We start from the raw sequence: 27,156 nt of genomic DNA, 5'->3' as shown, positions 1-27,156 counted from the left end.
AAACTCCTCTTCTTCTTCACACTGCTAGCTATCAAGAAAGAAAATCACCCCTTTAAATGTTTGCATTTCAGAGCACAGGGAATAGAATAGCAGAAGAAATTTGGGGGAGAATGTATGAAAAAATGCCTAATAAAGAGTCTCCTATAGGAGAGAAAGGGGGGATATAAATCCAAACTCTTCTAAAGGTTTACTGTACTGTAAGAGCTCTCTCAGAGCAGCAGTGGTGTAGTGGCTAAGAGCAGTGGCTAAGAGCAGGTGCACTCTGATCTGGAGGAACCGGGTTTGATTCCCAGCTCTGCCGCTTGAGTTGTGGAGGCTTATCTGGGGAACTAGATTAGCCTGTGCACTCCCACACACGCCAGCTGGGTGACCTTGGGCTAGTCGCAGCTTCTCGGAGCTCTCTCAGCCCCACCAATCTCACAGGGTGTTTGTTGTGAGGGGGGAAGGGCAAGGAGATTGTAAGCCCCTTTGAGTCTCCTACAGGAGAGAAAGGGGGGATATAAATCCAAACTCCTCCTCCTCCTCCTCCTCCTCCTCCTCCTCCTCTTTGTCTTCGTCTTCGTCTTCGTCTTCGTCTTCGTCTTCGTCTTCGTCTTCGTCTTCGTCTTCTTCTTCTTCTTCTTCTTCTTCTTCTTCTTCTTCTTCTTCTTCTTCTTCTTCTTCTTCTTCTTCTAAGAAAATCAGAACATTTCTTCAATATCATTCCTTATTTTGCTGGTCTCAACCTTTGCAGTTGGGATGAAAGAGTCCCTAATACCATCAGAGTATACTATGCAATTAAAAAAAAAATACAAATGGGCACAAGCACGTAAAACCAGAAGGCAATTAACTGCATTGTGGAGGCAGAATACATTGGTTATGGAGTTGTAGAAGATTCTGCCGCCGCCTGTGCCTTCAGGGATACTTGTGTCGCTGTCTGAGCTCCCCCAGAAAATGGCCAAAGACGGGGGCTTTTGTGAAGTCAGAAGTGAACACGGCCCACCGTGTAGCCTTCCCGTTTCCCAAGCTTTTGAACACTGTCATTTCAGAGGTTGCTCAAAAGTGCGCTCCAGAAGGGCCTCAGGTCGTTTTCAAGAAAACATTTTAAGACCCACCTGGTGTTTGCCTTGCTTCTAATATGCACTATTTACCAAACAGCAGTATATTAGGAACTTTAATAAAACGGCAGCGGCACAGGCCTCCAAGCGGTAATTGCCTTGTTGATTTAAGGCGTTGTAACCACCGTGAAACGCGGGGCGTAAATGCTGTTTTAAATGTTTGCAGAGAATTTTGCTCTTAACACTGCTTTCTTCTTTCTTAGAATACTAATAGGGTAGGGTGAGTAATGCAGATCATATGGTCCCCAAATGTTGTGCCGTTTCACTCCCCTCCCCGCCAATGCCCCCCGAGTATTATTGGCTCCCATAAAAACATAAGAACATAAGAACAAGCCAGCTGGATCAGACCAGAGTCCATCTAGTCCAGCTCTCTGCTACTCGCAGTGGCCCACCAGGTGCCTATGGGAGCTCACATGCAGGATGTGAAAGCAATGGCCTTCTGCGGCTGTTGCTCCCGAGCACCTGGACTGTTAAGGCATTTGCAGTCTCAGATCAAAGAGGATCAACATTGGTAGCCATAAATTGACTTCTCCTCCATAAATCTATCCAAGCCCCTTTTAAAGCTATCCAGGTTGGTGGCCATCACCACCTCCTGTGGCAGCATATTCCAAACACCAATCACACGTTGCGTGAAGAAGTGTTTCCTTTTATTAGTCCTAATTCTTCCCCCCAGCATTTTCAATGAATGCCCCCTGGTTCTAGTATTGTGAGAAAGAGAGAAAAATTTCTCTCTGTCCACATTTTCTACCCCAGGCATAATTTTATAGACTTCAATCCTATCCCCCCTCAGACGTCTCCTCTCCAAACTAAAGAGTCCCAAACGCTGCAGCCTCTCCTCATAGGGAAGGTGCTCCAATCCTTCAATCATCCTCGTGTCCCCAGGCCTCGGCGACGCGCTGGACGGTCGCAGAGCAGGTAGGTCGACCGGGCACAGGGGGAAGGGAAGACGCCTTCCAGCCGCTGTTTTCCATAAACCTCACTCGGGAAGCGAGGTGGGAAAACGGCGGCTTTGCGCCACTCGGGAGGAGCGAGGGCGGCGTGGCTGTGAAGCAGCTGCGCCCCCCATGCGAACGGCTCCCTGGGGTCAGCGTTTTTGCTTGATCTGTGCCTACACTGCCGGGCCACTTCAAACATAAAAATTGACCAGGAGTTTTGGAAAAGGTAGGGAGGAGATGTCGAGAATCTGCTTGATCACATCAGTCATTCGTTCTCTGCACCCTCTAGTTCTGCCTGCCAATAATTTGGCTTGGTTTTTACTCTGTAGCTGATCATATGCTCAGATTCCCTTTTTTCCCTGCATGTTGTTCAGATCGAGGAGTCCGTGCGGAGTATGGTGATGCGCTACGGCAGCCGCTTGTGGAAACTCCGAGTGCTTCAAGCAGAGCTAAAGATCAACATTCGGCTGACACCGACCGGCAAGGCCATTCCCATCCGACTCTTCCTGACCAATGAATCGGGCTATTACTTGGACATCAGCCTATACAAGGAAGTGACAGACTCCAGAACTGCCCAGGTACAGATGGTCATGATGTCTCCCGACTGAGATAAATGTTCTCCTTGTAAGCGGGACTCAAATCTTGAAGAGGTCGTTGCTTGGTTGCTATATTATGCACAAGAAGGCCGGGCCATTATCATCGCTCGAGGCCAAGGAAGTCTCCTTCGCTTGCGATGTAACTAGTCAGTAGAGCTTAACCGTTCTGTCTTGTCTGGCTTCCTCCAAAGGAGGGAACCGCCTGTCCCAAAACAATGCTTCTGTTCACACCAGCCTTTATTATGCTGCTGTTATGGGAATGCGAGGGGGGGGGGGGGCTAGGGATTGAGCTGTGTTGTAAATTATAGGTCTATACCAGGGGTCAGAGAGCCAAACTTTAGTTTCAGCTCTCTGAGCCACGGACTGACACAGTTCCAATAAAGCTCTTGAAACGTTCCTGAGTCTTTGGCCGTTTCCGCACGGCCACGCTGGGGGTTGGGTCGGCGTACCCCTGGGACCGTTCGCACGAACAACCTATCTTCTCTGCAACCGTCTGGCGCGTTGTCAAGGCCAGAGGACACGCCCCCCTCCCTGCGCGACCGCTCTGGAGTTGCAGGGCAGGGGGAGCGTGTCCCCAGGCCTTGGTGATGCGCTGGACAGTCGCAGAGAAGGTAGGTCAATCGGGCAAAGGGGGGAGGGATGGCGCCTTCCAGCTGCTGCCTTTCGCACGGCAGCGGCTGGTAGCCACCGTTTTCCAAAAACCTCACTCGGGGAGCGAGGTGGGAAAATGGCGGCTTCGCGCCGCTGGGGAGGACCCCTGGTATAGACCCCCATGCGAACAGCTCCCTGGGGACGCTGTTTTTGCCATCCCCAAGGTGCTGTATTTGGCCCGTGCGGAAAGCGCCTTAGTTTGTTGACTGGAGTACCAGACCCTTACACCGCCTTGATTAAACACCTGTGGGTGGTGGCGTCCTCTTGCACAGCAACACGCATTTCTGGTCCCTAGATCACTGTCTGAAGCAGGGACCACTGAGAATGAGGAGGGGGGCTCTACTTTGTCTCTATTCAGTGATATAGAGAAAGCCAAAGCAAGGTAGTGGAATGAAACGGCCGTAATTGTCCTCGCCCACGATTATCATGTTAATATCGGGTGTGTTTCCTTCTTTAGATTATGTTCCAAGCTTACGGAGATAAGCAAGGGCCGCTTCACGGAATGCTGATCAACACGCCGTACGTGACCAAAGACCTGCTCCAATCCAAGAGATTCCAGGCTCAGTCATTGGGAACAACATATGTCTATGATATCCCTGAAATGTTTCGACAGGTAAGGGCTGCCTACTCGAAATGTTATCTGACAAAGTGTCCATTTTGCCTGGTGCCATTGACCCAAAGAAGGGCTAGTCCCAGATTCTTTTGGGGAGACTTAGGTGTGAGGTGTGCGATAGATAGCTTAATTCCTAGTGCCTTGTATCTGCAGGTACTCTGTCCCCTTGGCATAGCTCTATCCTCCCAGCTTCACGCCCACATTCTATAATTTATTCCAAATTGCTGTAATCGTAGTCCTATTGTTTTGTTTATTAGACGTCTCTGTTTTATTGACTGCACTGACTAAGTGTGTAACCTATCTTGGTGTAGCGGTTTAAATCAGCAGACTGTAAATCTGGTGAACCAAGTTTGATTTACCATACCTCCACAAGAGCAGGATTCCCTATCATGAGCAACGGGCTGTAATGTGAGAACCAGGTTTTATTCCCCATTCCTCTATATGAGTGGCACACTCTAATCCAGAGAACCGGGTTCAATTCCCCACTTCTCTATATGAGTGGTGGACTCTAATCTGGAGAACTGGGTTTGACTTCCCGCTCCTCCACCTGAGTGCTAAGACTGATCCCAGTCTAAGACTGAGCAGCAGTGGCGTAGGAGGTTAAGAGCCCGTGTATCTAATCTGGAGGAACCGGGTTTGATTCCCAGCTCTGCTGCCTGATCTGTGGAGGCTTATCTGGGGAATTCAGATTAGCCTGGGCACTCCCACACACGCCAGCTGGGTGACCTTGGGCTAGTCACAGCTTCTCGGAGCTCTCTCAGCCCCACCCACCTCACAGGGCGTTTGTTGTGAGGGGGGAAGGGCAAGGAGATTGTCAGCCCTTTTGAGTCTCCTGCAGGAGAGAAAGGGGGGATATAAATCCAAGCTCCTCCTCCTCCTCCTCCTCCTCCTCCTCCTCCTCCTCCTCCTCTTCTTCTTCTTCTTCTTCTTCTTCTTCTTCTTCTTCTTCTTCTTCTTCTTCTTCTTCTTCTTCTTCTTCTTCTTTTGTAACCAGCATGTTTTCTCCCCCCCCCCCCTCTCTCTAGTCTTTGATTAAACTCTGGGCTTTCATGAATGACCTCGCAGTCCTGCCAGCCCCTCCTCTGCCTTCTGATATGCTGACGTATACTGAACTGGTGCTGGACGACCAAGGCCAGCTGGTACACATGAATAGGCTGCCGGGAGGAAATGAGGTGAGTTCCGCCATTTTGCTGTTCACTTTCTCCTTGTCGCTCAATTTGCGCCCTCGGTTTCGAAAAGGTTTGCCATCACTGAATTAGGGTAATAGTGGCTGGGCCCCGTATGTGCAGCTGCCACAGCGGCGTCTTGTGGAGGCAGTGAAGGAGAAGATGGGAAACGAACGTGAGAAGAAAGGAGCAAGGGAGCAAAGGCTGGGTTCCACGTCGTGCTGTGAGGTTATGAGGTGGATCCTGGAATGGAAAAGGTTTAATTATTTCTGGATGTGATTGGGATTGTATTAGACCTGGATTGCAAGCCCGCAAGATGGTTGGGGCGGCTTCTATCGTGGTTTTCCTTATACTGAGAGCTGTGGAAGTTGCGTGAAAGACAGACCTGCAAACACTGCTGCTTGTGCGCAGGTAGAATGCTCTTGGGGTTGTGAGAGAGATGGCCCTGCGCAAGCACACTGTGACCTTCTAAGGCAGTGGTGGCGAACCTATGGCACGGGTGCCAGAGGTGGCACTCAGAGCCCTCTCTGTGGGCACACGCAGAGTCCCCCCCACACACACATCTAGGCTGGCCTGGGCCGCTGGGCTCAATTATTAGCATTAAACCTAAGACCTAGTTTTGGGGAAGCAGTGTAGGCAACCCTGTTAAGCGCTGTTAAACCCCACTGATTTTCATGCAAAGAACTAAAGCGCGATCCTTTACCTGGGAGTAAGCTCGGTTGCTGGCAATGGGGCTTGCTTCTGAGTAAACCCTCCTAGGGTTGTGATTCACCCGTTGCACGGTTGCTTCAAAGCAAAGCCACTTCTAAACTAAAACCTCAGTATTCAGGTTAAATTGCCGTGTTGGCACTTTGCGATAAATAAGTGGGTTTTGGGTTGAAATTTGGGCACTCGGTCTCGAAAAGGTTTGCCATCACTGTTCTAAGGAGTCTGAGGCCCTCTGTCGTTATTGGTTTTGTTTTTGTTCCTTTAAACTGTTTTTGTTTCTTTTACAATTGCACTGGGTGTATTTTTGCGTGTTTCATGTTTAGAGACACTCAGGGCATAGGTGGAAAAGCATGACGTGACTGTTTTTGATGGAAGTGCTCAAAGAGACCTGCTAGCTCAGAACCAGAAGTCCAGCATTTGGTTTCCCCCAGGGCCCCACCTGATGCTTTCAAGAAGCACCTGATGCATCAGCTGCTCCTTGCTGTACACTCAGCACAGAGCCATAGTGAGGGGGAACTGCGCCTGGGGTATGCGTGCATCCAGCACCCCCACCATGTCCCCCCCCCCGCTCCCTTGGCGCTATGCCACTGACTCATCATCTTCTGGTGGGAGGAGTCCTGCCTCTGTTCATGGAGGTTCAGTCCAGATCTCCCTTGGCCCTGAACCCCTCTAGTTAGCCTTGATCAAGCTGCTGCCTCTCAGCCCCTAGTCTTGTTGTTTACAGTGCAGAAACAGTACTACTGACCTACCTTACAGCACTGTTGTTGATTTCCTGGAGCAACTACATGGTTTAGTAGTTAGCCTGTTCATGGAGGTTCAGTCCAGGTCTCCCTTGGCCCTGAACCCCTCTAGTTAGCCTTGATCAAGCTGCTGCCTCTCAGCCCCTAGTCTTGTCGTTTACAGTACAGAAACAGTACTACTGATCTACCCTACAGCACTGTTGTTGATTTCCTGGAGCAACTACATGGTTTAGTGGTTAGCCTATCAGACCAGGATCTTGGAGACCCGGATATGAATCCCTGCTTTGCTGTGGAAATTTGCTGCATGACCTGGGGCCAGCCACATGCTCTCTGCTTAACCTACCTTACAGGGTGGTTGTGAGAATCCAGGGGAGGCGAGGCGAGGAGATTGATCTTAGGACCTTTTGGCTCCCCACTGGGGAGAAAGCAAACAAAATAAGTACATTATAGATTAGGGGTGGCCAACCTATGGTGCACAAGATGATTATGGACTACAGTTCCCATCAGTTTCTGCCAGCATGACCAATTGGCCATCCTGGCAGGGGCTGATGGGAATTATAGTCCAACATCTGGATCACCATTGGTTGGCCACTCCTGTTATAGATGAAAGTGTATATGATATTCCACTTTAGCCACGTTAGTCTGAAAGCTCGCACTGCAACATAATTTGTTGAGCTTTGGAGGAACGATGGGATTCTCTTCTGTTTGTGCATACTGAGTATGTGAGTTACTTTGTGTAAATGCTAACCTATTAACACTGCCCAAGAGGGAAGAGGGGAAAATACCCTGAACGCCCAATCAACACTAGGGAGACCCAACTCTGCAAATGGATTGATTGGGTGTGTTTTGCCCAGGGAAACTTGAACCGTCGTTCTGTTTCAGCAATTTAAGGCACATGTTAAATCTGATTCATGTTAAATCTGAGGGAAGGCCAGCTTTCATTTGGGAGGGCTGTGTGTCTGTACTTGTGCATGCCCTTTCTTATATTGTTCTGTTTGTTGTCGTGTTGCCTATTTCCTTCGCTGGTCTGCCGGATGCGTCGGCTTCTTTTACACCGCCTATGCGCACTTGACTCAAAACTAACTCTTAAAACAGTGGTGGCGAACCTTTGGCACTCCAGATGTTATGGACTACAATTCTCATCAGCCCCCTGCCAGCATGGCCATGCTGGCAGGGGCTGATGGGAATTGTAGTCCATAACATCTGGAGTGCCAAAGGTTCGCCACCATGGTCTTAAAACTTTCCACGTTTACCAGGAAAAAATTGGTATGAGGGATCTGAAAAAGGTAGAGCTGGCAGGTTCAGTCTGTACAAGAGCAGCAGTGGCATAGTGGCTAAGAGCAGGTGCATTCTGATCTGGAGGAACCGGGTTTGATTCCCCGCTCTGCCGCCTGAGCTGTGGAGGCTTATCTGGGGAATTCAGATTAGCCTGTACACTCCCACACACACTAGCTGGGTGACCTTGGGCTAGTCACAGCTTCTCGGAGCTCTCAGCCGCACCTACCTCACAGGGTGTTTGTTGTGAGGGGGGAAGGGCAAGGAGATTGTCAGCCCCTTTGAGTCTCCTGCAGGAGAGAAAGGGGGGATATAAATCCAAACTCCTCCTCCTCCTCCTCCTCCTCCTCTTCCTCGTCTTCTTCTTCTTCTTCTTCTTCTTCTTCTTCTTCTTCTTCTTCTTCTTCTTCTTCTTCTTCTTCTTCTTCTTCTTCTTCTTCTTCTTCTTCTTCTTCTTCTTCTTCTTCTTCTTCTTCTTCTTGGCAGAAAGGAGATTAAAATGAGGATTTCCAGCCTGAAATTGCGGGGAGGATCATTTCAAAAGTTCATCTATTTTTAATCGGTGTCCTCTCCATCCCTCTGTTGAGAGACCTTGCCAAAAAATTGTCCTCTAAAGTAACATCAGGCTCTAGTGACATCAGAAGGTTTCTCTCCCCCCCCCCTGTATTATTTTCTTTCTCCCCGTGTCTCCCCCCCAGGCCCTTCTCTCTGCTCCAGTTCTGCATTTGGAGCGGCTGGAGACCAGGGGAGTAGCAGAGATTCCCAAGGGAGAGAGCTGTGTTGTGGCTGAAATTACTACCGCCGAGCTGCCTGGGCATGGACGTGTAGTGTTTACTCTGCCAGCATGAATACAAATAGTCTTATTATGTGGAACCCTGGACCCAAAGACCGGCCTGTCACATGCGCACACTTCTTTTAACCCTCGGAGGACTTTCTCCGTGTCTCAGACTCCTGGTGTCCTTTTACCGCTGTGCTGTAGAGCGTGTCTGCATCTGTGTATGGTTCTCCAGTTGCACAGGAACTCCCCAGCTTCGTGTTGATGTGTTTGGGGCTGTGTAGTGATGGGTGGAGGAAGGGTAAAGGGAGGGTGGGGCATGAGTCTGAAATTGTGTGCATCGAGGAATGCTGCTGTAAATTTTCATTGTGTGCGCACAATGACAATAAATGCTTATGCTTATGCTTAAACCCTCTACCAGCAGGACATTAAAAGGAGAGGTGGGCAGTTTTGTGCTGGAGTGATCCGTTTGGGTTTTTGTTTGGCTTGTTGGCCAAAACTCTGGGTCCTGCCAACTGGAACCAGTTGCAGAATGGGATCCTCCTGCCCCCCCCCCCCCACTATATGGTGAGGTATTTCCCCCCAGACACCCATAAAGTGCAAAGTTACGTATTAGTAACAATAATGCATCATCAAGGATTCAAGCATCAAAATTCAAAGACAAGTGAAATGCATCCATTTTACAGAGAAGGAGCAGTGACTCTTTGAGAGAGATTTGATTGTGGCTTACTGATCGGTGGTTTTATTTATGATTTCTGGGGAGAGCAGAAGAGACTGCCTGGGGAGGCTGTCCCATATTACTGAAGCTAGGCCAGAATGGGTTTTGTCAGTGCTGTGAAACTCCTTTGTTCCATGATGCCAAGAAAACATGCTTCCCCCCTGTATTTTTCTCTCCCATTTGAACGGGGCCACTTGGCACACTACCTGTATTGCTTAATAAACCCTGCTCAAAGGAGAGCCGTAATGCTCGCCAGGTTTAATGTTATGCCTTCTGCCTTGTTACATGGCAGATTTAATAAGCAAGAAAAGGCTAAAAGATTGTGCCCATGTAACGATGGCTCAGTTGAATCTCTGGTCCACCAATTACTTCACTGTCTCAGATTCAAGGAAATCAGATCCAAGTATGTGAATCTTACTCCTTGACATTTACCCCATCTCCCCGATTTAATTAGATTACACTACTTGTTAGACAACCCTGATCCTTCTGTCTGTATGATAGTGGCAGACTTTCTCCTGGAAATTACTAAACGCCAGTAGATTTCCTTCGATCTGTATTGTATATGCTTTTTAATCTGTTTTTTATTACTGTTGTACTGTTGTCTATGCCAATAAAGGCTTGCTACATTGTTCCATGATGGAAGAAAGGCAAGGCATCATCACAATCCTAGGATGCCAATATTTTTTTTTAAAGTTTGTTTTTAGCGCTGCTGGTGCAAAGATGAGGTTGCGTGTGAACAGTGGCCAAGGCTTGGTGAAATTTCAGAAGCCAGAATTCCACTTACTGGAACCAGAGTAACAACAAGCCTTCATTGGCATACAAAACAGGACAATATTTTAAAGCAAAACAAGATTAAAAAACACAGTTAAAATTACTAATTTCCAGTATAAAATTTGCAACAGTCTCGCAAAAGAGCACATCAGAGCTGTTCAGGAGGTTGGGTATCTTGTAACACTCATGCCACTGAGAACATTGCAGGAAAATAGAATTCATATATTTCATGCGTATCTTATCATATTTAGGGCATACAAACAGAGAATGGTCAAGTGTTTCAACTGTAACCAGATCACAAGAACAAACCCTTTTAGAACGTTCTATATTCTTAAATCTTCCCTCCAGGAGAGCTGATGGCAGCACATTACATCTTGCAGTAGCCAAGGCTCTCCTCTGGGTGGGATTAATCAGCAGACGAAGATATGCTGCCATAATTCCACGCTCGCATGGGATTAATAAGGTAGTCGGGGAGCAGGTTGTCTTGGCTGCAAGAGTCAAATAATGAAAATCAAGATCCAAGAGCCTATTCTGAACTAGTCTGAAGGCTTCCACCTTTGTGAGCATAAGGAGTATCGTGGAAGGGTACGGGATAAAGATACCTTGCATGCCGCTAAGCAAGTGAAGGTCAGCCAGAGGCGTAGCTGGGCCAGAGTTCTCCCGGCACGCACTCTGTGTTTTCTCCCTCCCCCTCCGCGCTCCCCACTCTCCTGCCTCTTCTTACCTTAGTTCAGCCTGGAAAAGCAGCCTGTTCCCTGTTTCAGGCTGAAAACGGCCTGGTGAGAACTTCACTCCCCATGAGACTCTTGGGTTCGCAAGGTGTCCTGGGAAGTGTAGTTCCCACCAGGCCATTTTCAGCCTGAAGGGAATAGGCCGCTTCTCCAGCCTGCACTGTTTCACTAAGGCAGTGGTGGCGAACCTTTGGCACTCCAGATGTTATGGACTACAATTCCCATCAGCCCCTGCCAACATGTTCAATTGGCCATGCTGGCAGGGGCTGATGGGAATTGTAGTCCATAACATCTGGAGTGCCAAAGGTTTGCTACCATGACACTAAGGTAAGTGGAGGGGATTTGGGGGGGGGCGGTGCTGCCCAGCCAACACGCCCCCCCCCCGCCCCCCTGGTATTCCCTGCCTCTGGAGGTCAGCTGAGCCGCCTGGACGGGAATACCCACATAGGAGACCTTGGACTCTGTGATGGGAGAAATAATGAAACAAATGCACATAAAGTCTGCGCTCTGCTACCATGTAACGTGCGCAAACTCTCCTGGTAATAAAGATGGTGCTGAAAATTATTTTTTTTTTTTATGTGAGGAGGCTGTACAGCAAGAGATGGGGAAATGCAAGTAGGGTTAGATTCAAGGGATTTTTTTCATTGATTCACCCCTGCTTTTTTAATGTATCCAGTGGAATGATTAATCAGTAAAAGGAAGGTGAACATTTCCAATGTCTCGGCTGGCTGATCGTAACTAATTAGTTCTTTTCACCTCTTCTTGTCTTGCTTAACCATCCAGGGGTTGGATTGGCTGTATGTTAAGCCCGCGTGTCATCCAACATAGAAAGTGTCTTTTGGAAACGCTGAACGTAAGTTTGGGAGAAGTTTTTGGTTTGAATAAATGTGGAAGAGAGGCCACTTACTGGTGACCAGAAAGCAAAATCGTCTGGAATTTTTTTTTGTCAGCCCTCACTGTAATAGAAGTATCATAAATATATATCAGCCTCTAAAACGAAAAGATGTGTTTGCTCAGTTTTCAACCCCACTGGCTTGCTACAATTTGGCCTTCTTTTGTGGTAGCTGTAAGTTGCCGTCGACTGGACTGACTGCGTGTTCCCATGGGCATGGCAGGGGTTGGACTCTGATGGCCCTGGGGTCTCTTCCAACTCTATGATTCTATGATTAGGGACTGCAGCTCCAGTAAAATTTAGCTACCTCGATCCAGTGGTTTGTGAGCTCGAGGAGGCCAGCGTTAAATCACAGAAAGTGGCTGTTGGCCTCATTAAATCCAGGTAGCAAACTGGTGGGACCCGGGTTGTCTCTCTCTTTGTTGGGAAGTGCTCCTGTGTTTCTTGTTTTAGCCTCTAAAGCACCAAGCAGGAGAGGGTGCTAAAATCTCCTAATAGCTGGGATTGTGTTTGCCAGCTCAAAGCTGGTCACGCAAAGCTCAACAGTGAGCAAAGTCTTATCCCATTAGCCCTAACAGTGGTGAAATCTGACTTTTGGAAACTCTTAGGACAGTGAGGGAGAACAACTGGGGAAATGGAATGGTTAAACCAGGGGTCTGCAACCTGTGGCTCGGCCAGATACCATGGACTACACATCCCATCCCAGCTCCCTGCCAGCATGGTAATAATTGGGAATTCAGAACCATGAACATCTCGGTTCATGGAGTTGGGGGGGGTGGGAGGAGGAGCAGGGAGGGACTTGTGGGGGGGTGGGGGGGCAGGCCGGAGGGCTTGCCTGGCACAGTGGCGGCCCCTCCAGACGCAGCGGTGGCCGAAGTGCGGCGCGGAGAGCAGGGGCCTGGCAGAGGGGGCATGGGGAACTGAGCCTTACCTCTTTCCTCTTTGCTTACTTGGTGCCTACTGCCAAGCCGGACCAGGTTGTTCCTGAGCACTTGCCCTGCCGAGGAGGGGGCCGCTAGGGGAGGGAGGAGGAGGGTGTGGGAGCCGCATTTTCTGCCCTGCCCATGTAACTGAACGGCTGCCGCCTAGGGCATTTGTCCTAGACGCCCCTGTGGAGAGCTCCACTTCTGGGGAGTAGGTGAAATCATGCAAGTTGTATTTTAGCAAGTCAGCTGTGGTTTCTTCTGGCCCTGGTCCTGATGAGTCTTTCAACAAAGGCCAAAACAATCCCTGCCTGCCTTTTATTGCCAGAACTCTCCCTGCTCGCCTTTTATTGCCAGAAACCAATGCTTGAAGTCTGGCAAGTACCATGTGTTGATACTTAGCAACAATCACTGAGGACATTAAGTTCTTAAAGCTACAAGTACTTCTTCTGTAATTTTGGGGAGGGATTAACCCCCAATTTTTAAAAAAAGTATCAGATGTTTCTGTAAATCCAAGACTTTTCTCAGATTTTTAGAACGATGTGATTTATTTGTCCATGTCCATTTGTCTCTGGAGAACTATTCATAAGTATTCATAGAGAATTAGATCTACGGATGTCTCCAAAAGAAAGAAAGACAGACAGACAGACAGACAGACAGACAGACAGACAGACAGACAGACAGACATGTGCATATGTATGTTTGTATTGGCATTCTGCAATATTGGAATTTTGGAATATTTCACATTCAACCCCCCCAAATCTTTGTGGTTTGTGACTGGCAATGAGAGAAACTTGCAGAGGAGAATTGGATGATCTGTTTCCCAGCAGGATTAGTTGGAGCTCAGTGTCACCCTAGAAACCAGCAAGATCTTGGGGGTATAAGCTTTCAAGGGTCAAAGCTATCTTTGCCAGGTATCAGCAGGATGAATTTCTATTGTGTGCCAAAATGAATAATTAGGGATGGGATTGGGGTATTTGTCTCTGATGGTGTTACTGATAAACGAATTGTAGCAATGAAAGCAGTGCCGTAGCGCCAAGGGGGATGCACGACGCACCGGGTGTGGCATGGGCGTGGGGCGCATGCGCACTCAGTTCCCTCTCACTCATTTTTGGATATTTATATGCTTCATCACGAGACAGTTCATATAAGGAATCCATTGAGACCCCATTGTTTTGCTTTTCTCTTCAATCAGATTACTCCAACATGAGAATTTATTATATAAGCTCAATAATAAATAAAATAAATAAATAAAATAAATCCATCCACATCCATTGAACAGCAATAGTAAGAGCAGAGTTACAATGCACCCTCCAAGTCAGATTGTAGCTAAAGGCGATACCTGAATAACTTGAATTGTTTAACTTGCTCAAAATAGTTGTTGATTTTCCAGTTATATATTTTCAACCATTTAGAAAATACAAGCGTTTTTGATTTAGAATAATTAATTTCAAGTTTGTTAGTATCACAACACTCCATGCAGCTCCTTAATAATCTCATAAATCCCACTTGTGTTCAAGAGAGCAGTATAGTATCATCTGCATACAACATGACTGGAAGATGAATTGGACCATTTACCTTAGAAAGAACCGGAGCAAGGTCATTCATAAAGATATTAAATAAAGTAGATGCCAAAACATAGTCCTGCTTGACTCCTTTGAAAGTGGAAATATTCTTAGTTATGCTCACACTCGAGCATTTAACCTGACAGAAGTCTATCCCCAGTGCTATCTTCCATAAAAGGTTTTTTGGCACCGAGTCAAAGGCTCCCCTCAAGTCAAGAAAGGCCACAAACAGTTTCCTTGAACCCTGAGTGAAATATTTGTTAATTAAATGTAATAATACAGGACATGATCTAATGCTGTCTTACCCTTACAGAATCCAATTTGCTCAATTCCTAAAATCTTTTCCTGATCTGGCCATGTTTGTAATTTGATAAGGAGCAATTTAGCATAAATCTTACAACTGCAAGGAGACTAATCGGACGATAATTTGCCGGATCGTTAACATCACCTTTCTTGTACACTGGCATGACTCTGGAGGAGTGCCATAATTCTGGAATTATACCAGACTCATTAATTGATGTATATGGAGCTGCCAAAAGTGGACCTCACGACTCTATCTTGGCCTTAATAATTTTAGCTGTTTTAATATCTAGACCAGGTGCCTTGCCTGTTTTCAGATCATTAACAATGGTAGCAATTTCTGCAGGATCAACTGGTGGCCATTTAGGCCACTCTGTAAGGTCTATTTTAAGATTCTATATCTCATTTACATTTTGGCTTAACACAGTGGTGGTGAACCTTTGGCACTCCAGATGTTATGGACCACAATTCCCATCAGCCCCTGCCAGCATGGCCAATTGGCCCATGCCTAAAAGATTAGAAAAATCATTTAAAAATTTGTTCGGAGGCGCAGAGGTAAGAAAAGTACTGTGTGCAAATGCTAACCTATTAATCAAAGCCCAGAATTGCTTAATATTATTAGTAATGGAAGCCTGAATGCCATTGACAATTAGTATATTTCTTAAAGTTTAATGCAATTAACAATCAAAGGTTCTGTTTAGCTTCAGATAAGCAGGGCAATATATCTTTAGATCCAGATTGCCAATAAAACTTATAAAGAGGTCATATATATTTGTTGCCTTCGATATATTCTTTGTCAAACCATGCTTTCCTAATATTATTACTACTATTTGAACCCTTACCATTTTTCCAAAATCTGATAAACTATCTATAAGGTTCTTATATTTGGTGACTGCCATTTCAGAGTCCTCAGTATTTAAAATTATGTTCCCTGTTTCTACAACAGAAAGGACATCTAGTAAGGGATTGAAACTTGCCTCAAGATGAAGAGTTAAAATTGGATGGAATATATGATTATAAGAATTTTCAGGTCGATTCCCCATAGTCAATTAATTGCGTGATACGCACACGAAATATCAAGGATTCAGGAAGAACTTCCTACTGCCTGATCGAGGAACAAGGATTCATCCCGGTTCCGGCGCTCATTCTCCCCTTATCCCGCATCTTTGCCGAACCTGCTTGAAAGTACTACTTTTAAAAAAGCATGTCTTTGATCCAGTTTGGAGGGGAGGATTGGGGGTCTAATCTTGGTTCAAATTTCCCACCGTGGAGCATGACGCAAATGCCTTACAACCCATCAGTGCGTGGTGGTCTCTCGCGGTGTGGTCCTCGCTAGAGCAAGGGAGCACGATAACCAACCAGACACTTGGGCGGGGGAGACGTACTCATGCTCTGATGTCATTTGAGCACGTTTTTGTGGGGAGAAAAAGAAAGGTCCCACCCCAACACGGCACAACAGCCAATCAGGAGAGACCCGCCCAGCTGCTCGCATGGTAGTGGGGATTGTTACATTTCTTGAATCCGAGATAGGCCTAGATGTCTTCACTGGAAACATGTTGCGGTGGGGAGGTTGAAACCTCTATGAAAAGGTGCAGTTTATTTTCAAACTTGGTTTGATCTAGATTGAATTTCCCAGTGGGGATTTGGCCTGAGACTCTTCATTTAACCTTTCCTTAATATAAGTTTCAAGAACTAAACACAGAGGTAGATGATCACACAAAGGAACGTCCCCAATATAAAATGTATCAACTGATCTTAATAAAGAAGGTGAGCTCAATACATAAGCAATTACACTATAACCTTGGCCATGCTGGCAGGGGCTGATGGGAATTGTAGTCCATTAACATTTGGAGCACCATAGGTTAGCCACCCCTAGTTTAGAGTTTTTCTGGCTCTGTGGAGAAGTAAGGGAGGAAAGACAACGTTTTCTAGAGTATCTTCTATTTCCCATTTTTAACAGTTTTCCACCATAAACCCAAACAAGTCTCACTCCAAACCGAATCCACAGCCGAAGGAACTTGAGGGAAAGCAATGGATCAAGTTGCAAACAACTCAGGGACAAAAGCTCTCCCCTCCTAAGTAAAGCAATGAAGCTGTAAAACTATAAACAGCAAATGAGCCGGTTAGATTGTTTCCCCGTTGTCTCCAGCCACAAAATCCTTATTAGACAGTTAGTCCTTATTAGACAGTTGGAGGAGGAAGCTTGCAATGCAAGTAACTAAAATTTAAAATCTATATCTATAAATGCGAAATACCACTCACTGACTGACTGACTCATCAACAGAACTCAAAAACCGCCAAAGCCACACACATGAAATTTGGCACACCTGTTCCTTACGCACTCCAGGTGCTCACTAAGAAAGGATTTCCCCAAATATTCACTTTCCCTCGATTTATTACGTATTTACTGTTTTCACTGCTCATCTCTGGCCATCTGCGTGAACATTCTAAGGGCAAACCAACTGCTCAGTCCGCAGACATGCTGCACAAACATTCTAAGGGTGACAGTTACACACCACCTGCTTCATGTCCTTCACCAACTGCACTCTACCACTGCCCTCCACAACGCACGTGAACCTATTTGAAAACAAACCCATCAGTCCACAGACAGGCTGTGAGGAAATATGGTGCATGTCACCCCAAAGTTCACAAACAGGCTGCAAAAAAGTATGCTGAATGTCACCCCGAAGTTAACAGGCAGTGAAAAAGTACTCCTCCACCCACCCAGACGTTAACAACACCGCTACAGCCAAATACTATCAAAATAGATTACAAACCACACTTTCACCTTGGATTACTAAACATTTGTCGGGTTTTGCATATGGACAGATTGATTACTGTGGAGATGTTTATTGCTCTCGGCCTCCGATCACTCTGTGCTTGGTGTCATGCTCTGAAGTTGTGGGATGAGTCCCCAGGAATGTGCTGCAGTGGTGGTGCAGTCCAGCTCCCTGCCCTTCAACCCTACCCTGAACCTCTTCACAGCCTTCTCACTCATCAGCATCCAATGGCAGAACACTTCCTTTCTGCATCCCGAAAATACAATGGCTGCTTCCACATGATGTCTTTTGGAGCCCACCAGGTGAAAGAGAGGAGTAACACATTGCATTAGAAAAAGACAACTACAGGAACCTGCTGCAAAATATGCGAAATCAAACCCATCAGTCCACAGACTGTGAGGAAATATGCTGCATGTCACCCCAAAGTTCACAAACAGGCTGTAAAGAAGTATGTTGAATGTCACCCCGAAAATAATAAAGAGCTTGTGATGAAGTATGCATAGCGAAGCCCGGGTGCCCTGCTAGTAGCTTAATAAATGAAAGTCAGAGAGCTCAGCGTTTATACCTCTCAACACCTGGACACCATCTTGAAAGTGCTTTGGAAACCAGTCTCTTGGAAACCTTCTTCCTCAGAAGGTGCCTTCTCAAACTGGAGGACCGGCTACCATAAATGCGGTGCGTGTGGGACTGCCCCTCCTGACTTTAGGACAAATGTTTTTGATTATGTTGTAGCCAACATTGTTGGTCAAGGAAACAGAGGGCACTTTCACACATTTATTTATTTTTATTTATTTATTATCATATTTATATACCGCCCCATCCCCTGAGGGCTCTGGGCGGTGAACAACAAATAATATTACATAGACAGTAATAACAGCAAATAATTAATATAAAACATAATTAAAACATGAAATTACAGCGTTCCACATAAACCACTTGGTGTCCAGTATTAAAACTATCAATAAAACCCTCCCAAAGAGGGGGACGGTAGATCTGGATGTCACAGCTCCCAGAATGTTAAAAAGGGAGAGACATGCAGAGTAATTCACTTTCAATCCACTTTCACAATTGTTTGCAAGTGGATTTTGCTGTTCCGCACAATAAAATCCAGCTGCAAAGTGCATTGAAAGTGGATTGAAAGTGCATTATTCTGCATGTGCGAAAGTGCCCTAAGATTTGCCTTCTTGCATGCTTGGTACCTTCTTGCAACACAATGCCTCCCTTAAACCCTGAGATCTTGGAATGAAATTGTGTACACATATAGGAACGATTCTACATTTCAAGCTCCATCCCCTATTTCTCAAGGAGGAAGGAAATTGCAAAGTAAATTATAATGTGTTTTGCAGCCTGTAGAATTGGAATGAAAGTATTTTCAGCTCAAGGCACAAATCTGTGTTTCAGGTTTTGAAAGCTGAAAACACTCCCCTCCTTGTGGAGGAGAAAAGATGTAGACCCACACTATAATGCGTTGTCTTCTTTGAAGACAGTGATTAGAATGAGAGGGAGTATGTTAAATAAATAAAATGTCTTCCTTGAACTCTGAGATGGGAAAACCGGGTATGTTTTTCTTTGACATTTTTTATTTGACACCTGTTCTCTCTTCTTGTTGTATCAAGATGAGTCATGGCGTGTCACTTTAGTCTGTTTATTTATTATCGCACCTGTCCTCCAAAGAGGTCAAAGTGGTCCAGCAATTTTATCCTCACAACAATCTTGTGAGGTAGATGAGGCTGAGAGATGGCCAAAGGCCAACCCTGCAGGGCTGAGCGGGGCTTTGAAGTGGTGTCTTTCCAGTCTAGTCTGACACTCTTAACCACTTGCTACCTTACTCTATGTTCTATTTGCCTGCGACCTTTTATGGCAAGGGTGGCAACCTATGGTGCTCCAGGTGTTCATGGACTACAATTACCATCAGCCCCTGCCAGCATGGCCAATTGGGAATTGTAGTCCACATTATGGTTCAACACATGGGTAGTGGTGGGATCCAAAAATTTTAGTAACAGGTTCCCTCGCCAGCCCCCCCTTAGCAAAGGGGGCAGAGGCGTACCTAGGCAAACCTGAGCCCTGGGCAAAACCTGAGTTGGATGCCCCCCCCATGGGCAGCCACCCCACCATGACCCCCCCCCCATTTTTTTTTGCACCAGGTCATCATCATCACATTATAGAAAATGCCCTAACTCACAAATCTGAGCACAGCAATGGTGAAACACACAGGTTCTTTGATAGAGACTGGTGAGATAAAAGGTGCGAAAGGCTGAGAATCAAGGAATTGCAGTACCTGGAAGGGATTAACCCAGTTCAGGGAGTTACATTATTAGTCGCAATTGCTATATGGAACCTTCACGTTCAAAGGCAGGATGCCTCTCGGGGAGGCGAGGGCGTGGAGGTGGGAAAGCGGACCCAATTAGTAACCCCCTCTCGGCACACACAAATAATTAGTAACCCACTCTCGGGAACTGGTGAGAACCTGCTGGATCCCACCTCTGCACATGGGTCCCCAGGGTGCATCTTGTGAGTGCAGTGATGCCCGCAAACACCCTTTCTATTGCTTGCCAAATGTTTTCAGAAAGTAGATGGGACCCTGTAGGGCTTTTACCCTGCAAGGATTTGGATTGACTATTGGAGATTTGATTGGCTGTTCAGATGTTTTAAAATGTTGCTTTGGCTACAACTACTATCACAACCCATTGATCTGCACTGTGTAGCTGAAGTTAAGCTGTGGCAATCATTTTGTGGCTGACTTCTCCTTCTGTGGAAGCCATTTTGTTGCTGCACCCACCATGATGTGTCAGAATGCCAAATATGCCCACAGAGTCAAAGTGGAAGAGGTCGCGACATCGAACCATATCTCCAGATACAGGTGGACTGGCTAATTCCCATCAGTTTCTGCCAGCATGGCCAATTGGTGGCAATTGGCCATGCTGGCTGATGGGAATTGTAGTCCATAACATCTGGAGTGCCAAAGGTTTGCCACCACTGGGTTAGGGACTTCTGGTTTAACATGTGCTGACTGTCTACCTAGGTATGGAGAGGGGTGTCTCCATGGGAGCTCCTTTTTCCTTTCCTGATTTCTCCTCGAAGTATTTTCCTTGTCCTTTCAAGCAATGCAAAAGACAACATGCGTTTGCGTACCTGTGTGCGTACACAAAGTCCGGTGTCATTTTCCCCTTTTGACACTAGGTGTCAACGTTCTTCTTTCACAGTACTTTTCAGTTCCAAGTGGAGAGAAAAATGTGTCTAATTGCACTTGTTCGATTTACACCGTCCCCTTCCCCGTGTGTCTCAGCGTTGGTGGACAGAGTTACCTGAAGGGTTGTTGGCAGAGTTGCAAATGGTGATCAGCACTCTGTTTTTGGTTTTCATGTTGACCCAGAGGATTAATCAGAGGCGTATGGGGGGCAAATAGCACCTGAAGACAGCTGTTTTCCAGGCGCCCCCCTGCAAACGTCTGGGGGCAGGGTTCAAGGAGGTCCCGCCCCCGTGCCCAGAGAGGAGGGCAGAAGGGACTGTTGGCTGCCGGGGGGGGGGGGCAAGGCTTGGGGGGGCGGTGTCCTCGGGCTTCCTTGGCCCCACCCACGTCGATGACGATGAGTCTTCTTGGTCATGTGGGGTGCCAATTCTGCACCCCCTCATGACTAGATTAGTGGGGCCTGGGGACAAAGGGTACCCCACCGTCCCTAGGCAGATATGCCACTGGGATTAATGCAATGGCATTCCGCAGGCAGGCCTGGGGAAGGGGGGGCATGTGTTGCCGAGCAACCCTTCTGAGCACCCCCCCTCCCCGGCCACCCAAGGGAACCAGAGGGGGCAGCTCCGGAGCTGCTGCTGGGCAAGCTGTTGACTGCTCAAGGCCCCAAAGGGGAAGCAAACGGTGGTCCGCACTTTTAGGCAGTGTGTGTGTGGGAGGGAGGGAGCCGGTGGTAATGTCTGAGCGGTCTTAGAGGGTCTACTGAGCTGCCTCCATGCAAAAAAAAAGTGTTTGGTCGTGGTGGGGGAGGGTGGCCGCCTAAAGAGGGCGGGGGAGGCGGAAAACTCAAATTTTGAACCGGGCCATGTTTTCCCTCTTTCTTTCTTTCTTTCTTTCTTTCTTTCTTTCTTTCTTTCTTTCTTTCTTTCTTTCTTTCTTTCTTTCTTTCTTTCTTTCTTTCTTTCTTTCTTTCTTTCTTTCTTTCTGTCTGTCTGTCTGTCTGTCTGTCTGTCTGTCTGTCTGTCTGTCTGTCTGTCTGTCTGTCTGTCTGTCTGTCTGTCTGTCTGTCTGTCTGTCTGTCTGTCTGTCTGTCTGTCTGTCTGTCTGTCTGTCTTTCAAGTGCGGGCAAAACGTTAGCAGCAAAAAGAAAAGAGTTGGGTATATATCCCCCCTTTCTCTCCTGCAAGGACCCTCAGAGGGGCTCACAGTCTCCTTTCCCTTCCCCCCTCACGACAAACACCCTGTGAGGTGGGTGGGGCTGAGAGAGCTCTGAAGAGCTGTGACTAGCCCAGCTGGCGTGTGTTGGAGGTCACAAGCTAATCCAGTTCACCAGATAAACCTCCACGGCTCGAGTGGCAGAGCGGGGAATCAACCCTGGTTCTCCAGATTAGAGTGCACCTGCCCTTAACCGTTACACCACGCTGGCCACCGCCACACAGTCTGGAAAACCCACATCACATTGATTCTGGCCACGAAAGCCTTTGACAATAAATTCCCATGTATGCCAGCACTACAGAGGAGCAGCAGTCGCGTAGGAGGTTAAGAGCACGGGTATCTAATCTGGAGGAACCGGGTTTGATTCCCAGCTCTGCCGCCTGAGCTGTGGAGGCTTATCTGGGGAATTCAGATTAGCCTGTGCACTCCCACACATGCCAGCTGGGTGACCTTGGGCTTGTCACAGCTTCTCGGAGCTCTCTCAGCCCCACCCACCTCACAGGGTGTTTGTTGTGAGGGGGGAAGGGCAAGGAGATTGTCAGCCCCTTTGAGTCTCCTGCAGGAGGGAAAGGGGGGATATAAATTCAAACTCTTCTTCTTCTTCTTATAGCAAGCATGAGTTTATGCATTTGTAACGACACCTTTAACATGTGATCTCTTGTTTGTGTGTGTGTGTTTCTGTAGAGTGGGAACATATGTGAAAAATTACATACACCCAGCAATATTTGCAAGATATTGTGCATCTCTCTCTCTCTCTCTCTCTCTCTGTGTGTGTGTGTGTGTGTGTGTGTGTTGCTATTCTGTATTGCAGTTGTTACCCAGGGAGCAAATGACAGCCCCGCACAGAACCCTAATCACAGTTTGGAACCTCAGAAATAATGATTGCTTCTGATCAGAGGCGATGAATAATTCATCCGGTTTGATTTTCCCATCCCAGCCAGTGATACCTTTCAGGCCAAATGGGTTTCTACAGGAGAATAATGGCCTCACTTCTTATGGTAATACTGTGGCACACATCATTTCGCCAACACAAAAAAACAGTTAAATGAGACTCTTTGCATCTTCAAGATATATTTTCACCCTCGTCCCTGCTCTTTGCTGTTCGCCTTTTCCGTCCTGGTGGCTGTAGAGAGGCAGCCAATACATTGTTTGGAAAACACAGCCGGTTGTCTGTTCAGAACTGCCTCTGGGTCTGGAAATAGATGTTACAGCCAATGCAAAGCTGCCACTGAAAACAGAAGTCGCGCTCAGCTTTCTGCTGGCTCATGATGCTGGCAGGGGATGATGGGAACTGTAGTCCATAACATCTGGAGGGCCGCGGGTTTGACACCTATGTTCTAGTAGCATTCTCTCTTGACGTTTTGCCTGCATCTGTGGCTGGCATCTTCAGAGGATCTGACGGTAGTGAAGCAAGTGGAGTATATATACCTGAGGAATGTCCAGGGTGGGAGAAAACACTAGAATGAAGACAGTGACTAATGAACACCACCCAGACAAAGGATGTCTCCAGGCAGTAAGCAGTCAAAGAAGAAGAAGAAGAAGAAGAAGAAGAGTTTGGATTTATATCCCCCTTTCTCTCCTGTAGGAGACTCAAAGGGGCTGACAATCTCCTTGCCCTTCCCCCCTCACAACAAACACCCTGTGAGGTGGGTGGGGCTGAGAGAGCTCCGAGAAGCTGTGACGAGCCCAAGGTCACCCAGCTGGCATGTGTGGGAGTGCACAGGCTAATCTGAATTCCCCAGATAAGCCTCCACAGCTCAGGCGGCAGAGCTGGGAATCAAACCCGGTTCCTCCAGATTAGATACACGAACTCTTAACCTCCTACGCCACTGCTGCTCCTAGTGAACACCACTCACCACTCTAGGCAGTTAACAATCAAAGGGATCAAAAGGCCGAGCTACTACAATGCAGATGCCCTCACTAATTGATTATGCTACCTTCATGGTTACTCACGTGCTAAATGGGTTGATCCACCCAACGCATGCAAATCCAGCTTGCTAATGGCACCCTTTACATTTGTTGACAGGCAAATGGTTCTTTCTCCCACCCTGGACATTCCACAGCTATATATACTCCACTTGCTTTACTACAGTGGTGGCGAACCTATGGCATGGGTGCCAGAGGTGGCACTCAGACCCCTCTGAGTGGGCACATGTGCACAGAGTTTGTCATGTGATAATAGTGTAATTATTTCAGGGAGATTATTAGCATTAAACCTAAAGCCTACTTTTGGGGAAGCAGTGTAGGTGTTCTGTTAAGCGCTATTAAATCTTACTGAAGAACGAAAGTGTGATCCTTTACCTGGGAGTAAGCTCGGTTGCTGGCAATGGGGCTTGCTTCTGAGTAAACCCTCCTAGGGTCGTGGTTCACCTGTTTGAAGCGTTGCACAGTTGCTTCAAAGCAAAGCCACCGACTACCACCAAGCTTACTCTCGAGTAACGCGCACCTTGGAGCCAACCGCTTTTTCTATACTAAAACTCAGCATTCAGGTTAAATTGCCATGTTGGCACTTTGCGATAAATAAGTGGGTTTTGGGTTTCAGTTTGCACACTCGGTCTCAAAAAGGTTCGCCATCACTGCTTTACTACCATCAGATCCTCTGAAGATGCCAGCCCCAGATGCAGGCGAAACGTCAGGCGAGGATGCTACTGGAACACGGCCATTCAGCCCAGAAACCACAGAGCACCCCAGTATACTCATTTTATTCTGCTGTTCTTGTTACAAATGTAATGTGGGCCCCTACTTTTTGCCAACCAATTCAGTGCATGCCAGGCCAATGTGCGACTGTAGCGTTTCGCCTAAACTTGGATCGGCCAACTTTGCCACTGTGGTGTGATCCTTCAGGAGCAGCAGTGGCGTAGGAGGTTAAGAGCTCGTGTATCTAATCTGGAGGAACCGGGTTTGATTCCCCGCTCTGCCGCCTGAGCTGTGGAGGCTTATCTAATGAATTCAGATTAGCCCTTGCACTCCCACACACGCCAGCTGGGTGACCTTGGGCTAGTCACAGCTTTTCGGAGCTCTCTCAGCCCCACCTACCTCACAGGGTGTTTGTTGTGAGGGGGGAAGGGCAAGGAGATTGTCAGCCCCTTTGAGTCTCCTGCAGGAGAGAAAGGGGGATATAAATCCAAACTCTTCTTCTTCTTCTTCTTCTTCTTCTTCTTCTTCTTCTTCTTCTTCTTCTTCTTCTTCTTCTTCTTCTTCTTCTTCTTCTTCTTCTTCTTCTTCTTCTTCTTCTTCTTCGTTCATAGTTGGCATTTACAAAGTGCGGGATGGCATGTCTACCATTTCTCAATCCAGGGCAACGGAAGCCCACTTTCTGAGTCCTTTAAAAGAGGCCGCTGGCCTATACAGGGTTAATAGTACAAGTCTTATAGAACCCCAATACAACTAGCCTACATGATCAAAGGACTAAGCCCAAAATGTTGGCACTGTGGAGAAAAAGGAGCATATTATACTCATATGTGGATAGAATGTAAAGCGGTAAAAAAGTTTTGGGAGAATATTTTGAAATATGTAGAGCAGTTAGTAAAAGTAAAAATTGATGTAAACAATGATTTATTAATTGTGGGGATAATAGATGATATAAGAATGAACAGAAATTTGGAACCAATGTATAAAATAATGATTTGAGCAGCACACGCAGTGTTGGCGTTGGGCTGGAAAGATAACGAGAAATGGACAGTCTCAAAACGGTTGGAATACATTTGGGAACAAATTCAGTTAGAGATTTTTGAGAGACTGGCAAAAAATACACGATGGCAAGAGAAACTAGAAGATATTACAAAGCGATGGACATTGGATGAAAATGGATGGAAGAAGCCGGATTTAACGAAGAACCGTGGAACAAGAGAATAAGAAGAATGAACCTTCCGCTGCTTGATTGAAATAATCAATGGAAAAGGGGGGGAGGGGGGCGAAAAAGGAAAAATGTATAGTTGGAACAAACATATTGAATGTAACAAATATAACAATATTCTATACGATAAAAAATTTATTAAAAAATAGTACAAGTCTGAGTGAGGTTAGGCTGCTCCAATCTTCTGTGCTCAGAGGGGTATAATTCTGCGTAGGATTGCGCTGTAAATGGACTAATGGCTCATCTCACTTGTCAAAATTGCCTGGTACGGCACTCGCCACTCTGCACCAAAACGGCGGAAGAGAGAAGGCTGCGTCTTTGACTGTTCCCCCGGTTTTTCCCCCCTTAAAGCTCCCTTTCACCTAGGAAACTAACACACCAAAGAAGAGGCAAACAGAATGCTTCTAATGGGCAATTTTGGTCTGTGCTGGGGGGTGTCCTTCTGTTCTTACATACGGGGGGAGCAGGAAAGTGACACTATAATCCGAAATGGTTCTGCCCACTACAAACGACATCACTTCATATTGTTCGTTACGTGGCTGCGCTCTCCGTGGGAACTTGGCCTTTCGTAGCCTGAGCTCAGCTGCTGTCCAAGGTACTGAACTTGCTTCTCTGGAAGCAAAAGCTTTGCCCAAGATGGGAGCTGTGCCCTGTGGCATTCCTGGGTGTGACCCTCTTGACCAGAAAAAAAAAAAGCAAAATACTTATGGTTTCACAAATTTTGAGCAGTAATGGCCTTTCTTAAAATCAGTTTGTCGAACTACAAAATCCTAAACCGTAATGCCATTTTACTACAGACCTAGACATCTGAAGGATGTATTCACCTAGCATCTATTGTATTTTCTCTCCAAAGAATCCTGGCCCTTAAATTTTAAGAGGGATTTTCATCTGTTTAGATTTTTAAAAGAGTTTGTCACTGTCTGGTTATAAATAGCAGTGCTTGGCTTCTAGTCATCGGAAAAGTTCAAATGCCTCGGGGTCACCAGGAAAAGAGATCCACTGGAATTACCTTCAGAAGAAATGTATGCAGACCCTATCAACCTCCTGACATCTAGAGAGGTCTTCTACTCATTCAGCATTAGAATAAAAAATGCATAGCTTAATGAAAATAGAAGAAAATTAAGTAATCAAATAATATAAACTGAGGAGCAAGGACTTAGCAACAACATTGGTGACCCCTGCAGAGAGATAGTCTTGTGACTGCCACACTAGTCTTTATTTGTATCACAGTGTTTCTCGAAAGTATTTACATTGTGACTATGAGTAGTCTTATATGAATACAGTATATGCATTATAATATAATATGCATACCTCAGGGGACTGCCCTCCCCATACTGCCCTGAAGGTCCCTCCTGCTCCTCGGGAGTTCTGGGAAATCCCTGGCCCAAAATCTATCAGCTGGCCTCCAACGAGGGCCAGGGACTTTGATCCTGGCCCCTACCTGGTGGAATATGCTCCTGTAGCCAAGGATCTGGGGCCTGTGGGACTTAGGAATAGTTTCCACAGGAGCCTGTAAAAAATGGAGCTATTCCACTGGGCTTTCCCTGATAGCCAGCCAGGCTAACATCTTTCCTGGCCTCCTGGGGGGAGGATCACAATGGAAGTAATGTAAGTTAAGCCATCTGGATTTTGGTTTTGATAGTCTTTTAAACTGTTTTAATT

The 27,156-nt window shown here is 46.7% G+C and overlaps 1 protein-coding gene across 1 annotated transcript in view; it reads left to right on the top strand.

Annotated features, from left to right (window-relative positions):
• Positions 1-27,156, top strand: part of ACACA (acetyl-CoA carboxylase alpha) — a 246,860-nt gene that overhangs the window by 100,907 nt on the left and 118,797 nt on the right. Inside the window, 4 exon segments of the mRNA XM_048482780.1 lie at positions 2,407-2,610; positions 3,737-3,892; positions 4,918-5,064; positions 26,840-26,974. Of these exon segments, the coding sequence (XP_048338737.1) occupies positions 2,407-2,610; positions 3,737-3,892; positions 4,918-5,064; positions 26,840-26,974 (642 nt within the window).

This window comes from Sphaerodactylus townsendi, unplaced genomic scaffold (assembly GCF_021028975.2).
Source record: "Sphaerodactylus townsendi isolate TG3544 unplaced genomic scaffold, MPM_Stown_v2.3 scaffold_22, whole genome shotgun sequence".
NCBI classification, from domain to species: Eukaryota; Metazoa; Chordata; class Lepidosauria; order Squamata; family Sphaerodactylidae; genus Sphaerodactylus; species Sphaerodactylus townsendi.
This window is presented reverse-complemented; position numbering and strand designations above follow the sequence as displayed.